The following is an 11,226-nucleotide window of genomic DNA, read 5'->3' on the forward strand; positions in this document are numbered from 1 at the left end:
AGCTTAAGCCATGGCTGTTAAGTTATGGCTCAGTTTGGCACAGATAACAGAAGGAGGGGCAACACAGCACTCAAAAACACAACAGGGACTGCCAGGGGACGTCAGCATTCGGGCTGACATCCAAAGCCAAATGAGGCCAACAGGCCTGTAGCAAAGGGGTATAACTTGCTCCAAAATGCCTCCTAAACCCTGTCTGCCAGCACAACATACTCTTCCCTCCACAGCCGCTTCCTACCCTCCTCCCCTTATCTTTTTCAGTTCTTTTTGCAAACCTGGAGGCAGAAAGCACTCAGAAATTATGAAGGGGGGAGAGAGAGGCAAGGTAGCAGCATTGCCTATGGAAAAAGATGTTAGGACACAGGAGGAATAATCTAAACTGGACCAAACTTTATCACCTAAGGGTCTGGTCAAGAGACAGGGCACCACAGCCCTGGAGGACAGAAGAAAGGCAGAATGCACAGATGTTTTTGTGATTAAAGCTATGTTTTACCAAACTCTGCAGTTACTAGCAAGCTCTAGCTTCAGTCTGCAATGGTAAGTGTAGGGATATTTTCCTGACAACTAGATAAAAACCCTTCTTCACCTAAATATAAAAGTTTTTCCTTAACCTCCATGATCAGAAGAGTGGAAGAAACCCAACCATAGCACATCCAGAAACACTCTTGGCCAGAACACAGCAGATGCAGATCTACCAGAAGGTACGAACAGAAGGTATGAACAGGCACTGTCCTTCCTCTCCTCTGCCCCTGACCACAGCATTCTCTGTGTCTTTCTACCTTACATGGCAAAGGAGTCGTGGTGCCCCCACTTGTCCCTTCTAATGATTCAGCCATCCTTCCCTCATCAGCAATGTCGGATCTACCCTTGAGGAACACCACCATCTCCCACCCTCTCAGACCAACAGATGCTGCTGATGGCTGGGCACCTCTTCCCTTGCCCTGCCACATCCATGATCCTTTCCCCAAGCAAGTAGCATGTTTTCCCGCTGACTGGCCCTTTTAGACTTAAAGCATAATTCAGACATTTAATTCTTCACTCAATCTTCTAAAGCCAAACAACCAGCTCCATGGATTATACTATTATTACCACTTTCAGCTGAGTAGTCAGAGACTGGCCAGTTCCAAGAACACAATACTTAGATAAACCAGAGAGTGTTTTCTAAGACACTGCATGCTGGGTAGGAAAACAGAACAGCTTCATATTTCCAAAACTAAATAATCTTTTTAACCAGAGACCTTCTGAGAGCTATCCAGGCACTATCACTGCTTAAACTCAAGTACAGCCTCTTTTCAACTTTTTTCCGAGACAAACCTAAGAGCCATCTGTGGACTGCTTGTCATGCATATGACATTACCACTGCCTACCATACCATAACAAGTCTACTGCCATGAATTATAAATTTACAGCTGTTCGGAAGGCAATTTTTGAATACTATGCAGGAAACTTTCTTGACATCAGAATCAGACTGTGAAGCTATACAGACAATTCAGAATAACCTCAGACTTAAGCCTTTTACACAACTAAATGTGAAATACACTTCATCCCCTTGGTGACTGTGTACAAACACACATCTCCACACACTGCTTTCAAGGCACTATTGGCCACCATTACTATCCATTCCTATGTCCATGAAATAAACACAGACAAAGCCACTATCAAGGCAATTAAAAGCAGCTGCAGTTTTTATTCCAAATTAAAACACAAGAAAATCACATCAAGACAAAATATGGCTAAGCCTGTACAAGCCAGACATCTGGCAGTATTAACACCACCCTCATCACATCAATTGCTGTAACTGGAGCAAAATTTCAAAGTCACTTCTCAAACTCATTCATTGCAAATAACACATTCAGCATCTATTGAAATTTCTGCTTAAAGGGAGTAAAAGAAGAAGATTTGTTCTCAAATGGTTTTCTTCCATTTTCTGGAACACATTTAAAATTTGTGATGACAAAGCCACATAACTTTTCTGAGGCAATAACATTATTTGAATATATAAAAATAGTACTAGAGACTTCCTTCATCAGTACATAAAGGCAATATAAACCCCATACCATACAAAATAAGCACCTGAACCTCATAGCTATACCTCCAGGAAGCTGAAGAAGTGGTCTATCACTATAACCACGTTTTCTAGGCACATACTTATTTGGACTTTGGTGAATGTAGGTGAACCAGCATCATCTCTTGACACTTGCTATCCAGTCTCTGCTGACAGGATCTCAACTCCGCCTTCACAAGCAGGTAGTCATGGATGGCACAGCATGGAAACCAGCAACACTGCCAGTGCTGAGTCATAAGGGTCTCGTGAAAAGAGAAGTCACCTCTGTATGACTCGAAACTCATGAATTTCCCAACCGCCTGCTGCCTCTGCAAGTATTTCTCTAACTCTGTACTTCAGCTTGGATCTCATTCTAACAAGACACCACTAAGGACATCACCTTAGACCCATCCACTGTTAGCTCCCACTCTTCTCTCTTTAAAGCTGCTTCTACATGTGCCTAGTAGTACATAGCAGATGTATAGCACTCTTCTCCTGATACTTCACACCAGCTCCTCCCATCTCTCCTCAGACATTTTCCAGAATGTAGAAGAGACTCCCAGGGTCAAACCCAAGTCTGTCTGCTGTCTGGCCCAAGATCCCATCTGCAGCAACAGTCAAGGACATACATCTGAAATGCATCAAAAGCGAACAGGTACACAGTGACCCTTCCCCAGGTACTCTTCCCAGCCTAAGCAACCTGTGTGGCTGTATACTGGGCCAATCCTCCATGGACTTCTGTCTTATAAATTTGTGCAATCATGTTTTCCATTCACAACAACTGGGACATGGAGTTCCACAATTTTTTTTCATCTCATGTGAAGGCCCATCTTCTTCTGTCAGGTTTGAACTCGTCTCCTGAGAGATCTCAGATCCTTCTGTCTGCTCTCTCTGGCATTTCTCCAGCTGGTTCACAGGCTCCATGATGAGTGCCAAAAATCAAGCACAGCATTCCCCAGGATGCCTAATTAAGCTGTGAAGATTACTAGAATACTTTCTCATAGCTTACAGAAAATACTTCTGTGTATACCTCTGAGTACAATGTTTACCTTCTTTTTTGAGCATTACAGTACTACTTACAAGCCTTCACCTTCTGTTGCCTTTAAACCATTGCCCCCACCCCATACACATGCCCCTTTTCCGGCAGGACTGCATCACCTTGTTCCCCATCCAATAAACACATGCCCTTCTGGTCATCAACAAAAGCAGAACTACGCACTAATTCTAGTGAATCACACTTCATTTTTTTCCCCTAATCATTTCTGGTATTGTCAAAATGTGTTCAAAATCTAATCCTTTCTCCCAGCATCCTTACCACCCCTTCACTAATCTAATAAACATTCTCCCCTTTTCATTCATGTCAATCATACTGAACACTTCAGTTTCAGGGCAACTCATTTCCAGTTTGAGAGTGAACCACTTAGACTTACTTGATGAACACAATTTTTCATCCAGCTACAAACATATTAAATAAGAATTTCATGCTGTCCCTGCTTCCCCAGCTGGCTTGTCAAAGTGCCATGCCAGACTATCAAAAGCCCTAGTAATATCAAAATATGACAAAATCCTGCTTCTTCTCTACCTACAACCCTTGCCAACACATAGTACAATACATTTTCTTTGCAGGTTTTCAATCTTCTAGAACCTCTCTGTCCAATTATGCTCTCAAAACTTCACTAGCAGATTTTAAATTATTTCAGTCAATTCCCTAAATATTCTACAGGCAATTTTATCAAGCCTAAACACTTGACCAAAGTACTAATTAAACTGTTCCTTCCCTTTTCTAATCTTAATTCTTAAGCCTTTTCCATGACAGTAAGTTGATCTTCTTAGTGAAGACTAAACACTTACTGCCTCTCAGCATCATTAATCATCAGAGTAGCAAGCCACAGAAGTAGCAACCCTTATCATCAGGGTAGCAAGCCACATGCTTTGCTAGATTTCTTCCTACCAATATGCTATTTAAAAACCCTGCCTTACTATCGTTCACATCCTTTCCTATTAATAGTTTGGCCTTACCAGTTTTGTTCTTCATTACCCCTGCTACTTCTTCAAGTTCCTTTGTAATCTGATCTCATTTACAGTTTCTACATACAGTTTTCCTTCTTTCTGTTTTTTTGGCCAGTTTAGATCGTGTTTAGTTACTTCATTTCTTACCTCTCTGTTCTGTTAATGTGCACTTATCCTTTCAGTATGACTCCCTCAGGAATTTTCACCCTTTGCTTCCCTTCTTGTTTCTGATAGCATGTTACCTACCAATTCCTGTTTGTTTTCATCACCTCTTTTTTCCCTGATTCACAACCTTTAGTTTGTTCTTCTCTTCTCCCTTTCCTAAAAGCTTCAAAGCCCCTCCAGTTCACAGTGGCAACAGGGAACTGCACACAGGGACATGTAATATTCCCTCATCTGTATGAGTTGTCAAACTGTCTGCACTTCTGCTTTATCCCACTCTTTTGAAGATACTGTGAAACAGCCTGGAGTGCTCAATCTGCCACACCCTCCTTGCCCGGATATTGACAAGGAACATGGTGACCAGAAAAACCTCATGTACAACCACATAAGCCTTGAGTCACAGAAGGACTCCTTCCCTCAAATCTCAAACAGCATGCAAACAGTAACATAAAGCTCAAGTACTGCATAGGATCACTACTCCCATTTTTCTGCAAACAACTTAATGGGTCTGTTAGCAGGATGGATTCAACAACAGGCACAGAAACCTGCTGGGTTTTGTTCTTTTCTTTTATGCTTTTGGGTTTGTTTGTTTTTTTAATCTACTCCAGCTATATGAAAGCCCATAAAAGAGCACCTTCTTCTCTACTACATCAGTCATCTCTGGGTCCAGCCCCAACACCTCCTTCCCAAAAACTTTTCCTTCATACTGATTTTGCATAGGTTATGTGCATGTGCTGACTATTTAACAACTTACTTTTTCATAAGGCACAGCTACATGTACTTTTGGATATGGAGATTATGGATGCAAAATCACTGCTGGCAACTCCTGCTCTCTCACTGTTTGGCTTTTTAGGCATCGACGAAAAATTAGGCAGAAAGGAGATGTTCCACTAAACTGCCAGCAAAACCTTTCACCCCACAGATATTCAGCACAGACACCACAGTCACCAATAACTCAGTCATTTTATTCTGACATAAGGTACAGAGGCAACTCAAGGTTAATAACAAGGACCTGAGGGGTTTAGGCCATTCACTCCCACTTAGGTGTTACTTTACAACTTACTATTCCTAGTGTCTCTCACTGGTTCTTATACTGATGTGGTCAGAATCACATTATTAAGTATGTAAAACATGCCTTCTGGTAAAAGGAGATTTTCCATTGTCTCTATGGAGGATCACTACATGTCTGAGCTTGACAAGCATTCTCACAAACTATCATGCTTCATAAATCCTAATCGAGTATTTACCATGATCTAGCTCAGTAACCTCTGTTAACAAGTAAGTGTACTCCTCTCTGGAAATACAGAAAGACAGCATAAATTAATTAACATATACAAGTCATTTACAAACTATGCACGTTACTGTAAACCAAATTCTCCAGTATCTTCACATAATTCTCACTCACCATGCCTTAAATACATTATGTTGTACCTTATATAGCAAAAGTTTTAACTAATGAATCTTACTCTTCAGAATTAAAAACATTCATACTGCTGGGCAAATTATGACACCTCATTACACATAGAAGAGTTTCTGAAAACCAATTCTTTTTTCCAACTTATATGCTTCTTATTCTTTCCAAATCATTCCAGCACCAACACAGAAAATACTTTTCAGAACCTCTCGCAATTAAGGCATAAGGTTTCTCATACTCTTAACACACACAGCAATGTCTGGGTAGCAAACCCTGTAAGAAAACACCTCCTGCCAATTCATACTACATCTTTATTATCAATGACTGGATGACTATGCATGGCAGGAGTCACCCCTCACTGCAATCACTAAAGATCAAGTTATTCGTGCAGGGAATTGAACTTGTTCTTCTGTTATTCCCATAATTTTTTTTTTTTTGCTATTGTTGACACAGAAAACCCAACAGCTGCAATTGCACACAAGCCATTGTTACCTTCTGCAGCCATTTTCAATGAGGATCTTTCTAATACTGCATCTCCACAGAAAGTGTGTCAAGGCTTGGTACAGCTCACAAAAACAGCTTTAGTTAGTGCTTTGTGTTTTCCTGGCATCTGCTCTAGGCAATGGAAACCTATTCTCTCCTGGTGACGCATTCTATTTTTTTTGGGTTGTGCTTGCTCACACAAAATTTACCTGTAGCAGCAACCTCGCCCTTGCAAACATTCAGTCAGGGTTTTTTTTCCACTATATTAAATGCAATTAACTTAACTTCTGCACCAAAATATTGGTCCTAAATAATCTCCCTTCCTATACAGTACATTTAGATTCTGGAATATTGTGCCGAGCTCAAGATATCTTTAAATCCATGTGCATGCACACTTTCTCCTTCACTCCAAATACCCACTAGCCACTTATTATTATTTATTTTCCCTTAGTTATATAAAAAGCACAATAATGATGGGAACCAACCTCCACTGCTAAAGTGTTTCTCTAACAGACAATTGCCCAAGAATCACTGAGCTATCAAAATTCCACTACCAGTAATATTAGAACAGCAAATGCTTTATCAACCATCAGAGGGCAAACACTCTATTTCTTATTCAAAGCAAGAATTATATTATAGAAATTAAAAAATCCCATGCCTCTAATACAATAAGGTCTTCTCATGGAGCTGACTCAGAAACTTAGACCACTATATGTATCATATTGAGCACCTCCTAGAGAACCAGGCAAAATCCTTAATTTAAGGCAATTGCAGAAGCATTTGACAGACAGGTATGTAATACCATTTATACTGAGCTACTTGAATGAACTTGGCCTGTCAGATTAAACATCTCTAATAAAAACTGTGTCCTCAGCCTGTGCTATGTCACCAGCATCCAATTTCCAACTCAGTTCCATCAGCACAAACATTTGCACATTGAACCAGGGGACCTGTCTGCCTAAAAAAACATTCAAACAAAATAAAACCTTTATTTTTCAGTCAGATCAGTTTCTCAGAGCAGTTAATCCCCTGCTTTTGCTGTCACCATGCAAGGAAAACTACAGAGCATAATTGAGCCAGCTTAGGCAACAGTGCCACTGAATGTGCAGTCTAACCAAGGTAGGTATTCAGTGACAGATAAACCAACGTTCTCTGAGCACTAATATATGCAGAAAATATGTAATTTAAAGAAGATTTTGTGTGCCTGGAGATATTCTTGGTTTTTTTCCTTCAGCTGCAACAGCTGGTTTGATAAAACCTCCAGTCCTCCTTCAGTCACAGACTAAGATCAGCTACAACAATACCACTTCATATTTTATCTTAAGATTGTTGTGTTCTTCAATGAAAATTTTAAAGATTTATGTTCTTATTCTGACAAGCTGCATTTGCTTCTCTCTGACAACTTGCTTTCTGTCTGAGTCAGAACTGATCCACACCTGTATCACCTTTGGATACAAGTCTTCAAGACTACATCCTCTTTTACAGGGGAGTTCCCTTACTCCTGGCCCTTAACAGTTTTGCTTACATATTTGTTCACAGAAAACAAATGACTAACAGATTGTATAACCTGACTAGAAAAAAAATTGATGGCCACATACTGAACATTAAGAATTTTGCAAGAGGAAATACACAGTATGCTCAGCACCTTTTTTTTTTTTTTGTTGTTTCACTTATCAAGTAAAAAACATAGAAAATTTAAAGATATACTTAAAAGACTGGAAAATATTAGAAGTTAGTAATTCACTACAGCATTTGTCCTTTTTCCTCACTGCATCCAGTCTGATGCAGTGCCATACCTGTTCCTAATAACCCATCGTTCACTCTGGCTTCAGCAGCTCCTGGTGTCAAGCATTATTCTGTGTGCTCAGAAGATAGAGACAGCCACATATTTTTACCAGCTTGGAATTACCAGTTGCTTGTTTGGCTTTTAATATTGAGAAGGACAAAAACAGACAGGTTGAAACTCATGCAAGGCTCACTGAGCTCTATGTTAAAGCAGAACAGAAGCAGGAAAGAAAAGCCAGTATAGTTAGAGGAAGAAAATAAGACAATTTATTTTCTTTTTTAAAATTTTGGATTTCAAAAGAAAACAAGAAAAGCTGGCTGGTTTAGGGTTTTTTTGGTTCTATTTCAAAATTTTCTGATCAGCTCAAATGCACTCCATCACATTCAAAGCCTTAATCTTCTCTACAGGCTGTGAAGGCTTTGAAATGAAGGTATGATGCTTCCAATTAAGGCATCTACATTAACTGTAAGACATTAGGAAAAGAATTACACAAGCAGTAGAGAAAGAGCATTATAGCAGGGTAGATTTTTCAGCACCTCACACTGCCCTCACACTCTCTACTTTTAAGAAAATAAAAAGCTAGAGTTTAGATGTCATTTATATCACTTCATAGTAAAAGCAGTGTGAAAGCTGGACTATCCATAAAAAATATTTTCTTTCTCATGAGGACAAATCAGGTAGGATATCTCTATGCTTCTGTTGCCAGGGGACCTTTCTAAAAAGGAACATTGGCCAGGATATCTCAGCTTTTCAGAACTTCTACCATATCCACTACCCCTGCCTGGTGGCATAGATTAAATCAGTCTCTTCTCACATTTACTTATCTTCCATCCCCAAACTCTCCACAATTCAGTTCCTGATCTTTAAAAATTCTTGTTTCTTCAAATGCACAGAGCTTCCAAGTATCTTCACTTGGAAGACAGTCATCCTCACTTTCCTATGGTCCTCAGGTCATTACTTTCTTAGGGCATGAAGAAGCAGCTTCAGTCGTTGCATTTTCTTTGTTTGTTCCACCTCTTCGGTTCTCCCACCGCTTCCACTTTGCACCTTAGCAAGCTACCAGTAAGCAACTTTTCCACTACTTGTACAGTGGCCCCACTACATGGACCAGAGTACTTCCTGGTTCCTCACAAATCCCACATCCATCGCACTTTGCTTTTTGATTATTTTCAGAGTTTACAGACAGTTAGCACACCCATGCAATCACTCATATCCAGCTCAGTTGCCCAACTCCAAACAGAGCCAGCAGTGTACAAGACTACTTTCCCATAGCGACTCCTACTTGGTAAAATAAATTTCCTATTTTAGTACCACTTAGAAGCTATGATATTTTGGGAGGAACAAAATATTCCTGTGAGAAGGCAGACAAAAATACTTCCAAACCAAGTCCATTACTTTTCTTACCTTTCTCAAAGACCACTTCCCTGCTCAGGATGGTCTCGTTATCTCTGATCACTTCTCCCTTTACGGTGACCTGTGCTGGACTGTCCGGCAGCAGAGCTACCCCAACAGTCAAGTTTGCTCCAGGCCGGATGTTCCAGGGAGCTGCCACAAGGAACGTAGGTCTGTAAAGCCCAAACGAGCAGAGAGAGAAAGGGCAGGGAGTGAAACACACTCTCATAAAAAGTAACCGCGTACACATAAAGACATACGACACACGTAGCCAAGCTCTTCTGTCGCTCTGCGCTGCGGAGGCTGGAGGTGATGCTCACCCCCGGCTGCAGCGGGCAGCGCCGCTCTGCCCGCTCCCGGGACCGGCTGCCAGGCGGGAGCCCCGGGCAGCGCTGCCCGCGCAGCCACCGCGGCGGGCGGCAGGGAAGGAAGAAGAGGTGCCCCGTGCCCCAGCCCCACGTACCCGGCCGCCGCGGAGCTGCAGAGGAAGAGGAGGAGGAGGAGGAAGAAGAGGACGTCGCGGCGGGTCCGCGCCATGGCTCTCCGTGCGCGCTGCCCGGTGCGTCCGCCGCTGTGCGCAGGGCCGGGCCCGGGGCTGTGGCCGGGCGGGAGGCGCCTTGGCGGGCGGGGAGGGGAAGGGAAGGGAGAGGCGGCCGCTGCCCCAGCGCCAGGCACGCTCCGCAGGCGGCAGGAGCCGCGGGGCGTTCCGGGGGCCGGCCCGGGTGGGCGGCCCGGCGGCAGCACACATCTGTCTGCACAGGGATACCTACGGGTGTGTCACCTCTCTCTGCCATCGCTCCCACATCCTGCGGCCGATGCAGCTGGGAAACGGGTGGGGTTCTCAGAACCCAGCACTATACAAAAGCAGAATCGAGAGCAATGTTTTGTGCCTGCAGCTCCGAGCCGAGTAGCAGCCCGTTGTGGAGAGCTGCTCGGTTATCGGCTCGGAAAGACCCGGAGAGCCCGCAGAGGCGCGCTGGCCTGGGGCTCCGGCTCGGAGAGTCGGGAGCGGTTCTGGGTCTGAACAGGGAGAAGTATGCTGGCAAAAATTCAAGGAGCCTCGTAGCTACTTAAATGTGAACCGATTGGTAATGCAGCTCTGGCTGGACTGTCCTCTGTGCCCCATATTTGCAAAATAAGGTCGTACCTACTTAGAAATCTTAACCAACCTTCAGAGTTCAAAAAGTGCACTGAAGCAGCTTGGGTAACAGAATACTTTCTGTTCCTTTAGCAGGTTAATTTTAACTGTGTAGACTAGACATATCTAAGGTTTGATTTGTGCAAATTCTTTCATTGTAGGACAAGTCTAATACATTTAGAAATTATGCCCAATTCTTGATGTGTGCCTCTTCAGAAGTGCTGGAGTGGCATTCTCTGCATTGTGGTACACAGCCAAATGCAGTCAGCTATAGTCCTAAACAGAAGCATCACGCTGTGTTCTTATGAAAATCAGATATGAGCAGTAACGTGCATAAACACTGTGCTTTAATTGTATGCCAGGCAGGCATGCAGTCTTCTCACATCTTTTACATTTGCTTTTCTAGGTTTTCATACTCAGCTGATTCTTTTTGGAGCACCAGACTTTGTGATGACAGAAGAGAGGATGTCACCTCTGCAGACTAGGAAAGGGGTGATGGTGCAACAACCAACTCATGCTTGCAAAGTCAGTCTTGGCAGCTGCTCACCTGCAAAAGGTGCATTATGAGGCAAAGCTCGGGAGATGTTTGCTGTTGGTTTTAGTAACTCCTTATTACATGTGAGAAACAGCCAGGGAAGATGAACAGTCACTGCCACTCCTTTTCTTGGAGATTGGGAAAAAGTGCTTACAAGTAGCACTGCATCCCAAGAACCCAAGCCTCAGATGGCAAAGCTACACATGATACACGTCTGCATTCCATGGCACTGAGCCGAACTGGCACTCCACCATACCTATCAATA

At 42.7% G+C, this 11,226-nt stretch overlaps 1 protein-coding gene across 1 annotated transcript in view; it reads right to left on the minus strand.

Annotated features, from left to right (window-relative positions):
• The window catches only part of CD109 (CD109 molecule), a 71,388-nt gene extending 61,514 nt beyond the window's left edge, over positions 1 to 9,874 (minus strand). Inside the window, 2 exon segments of the mRNA XM_036380302.1 lie at positions 9,301 to 9,461; positions 9,752 to 9,874. Coding sequence (XP_036236195.1) covers positions 9,301 to 9,461; positions 9,752 to 9,825 — 235 coding nt within the window. The 5' untranslated portion in view covers positions 9,826 to 9,874.
• Positions 9,875 to 11,226: the final 1,352 nt, after the last annotated feature.

This window comes from Molothrus ater, chromosome 3 (assembly GCF_012460135.2).
Source record: "Molothrus ater isolate BHLD 08-10-18 breed brown headed cowbird chromosome 3, BPBGC_Mater_1.1, whole genome shotgun sequence".
Lineage (NCBI taxonomy): Eukaryota > Metazoa > Chordata > Aves > Passeriformes > Icteridae > Molothrus > Molothrus ater.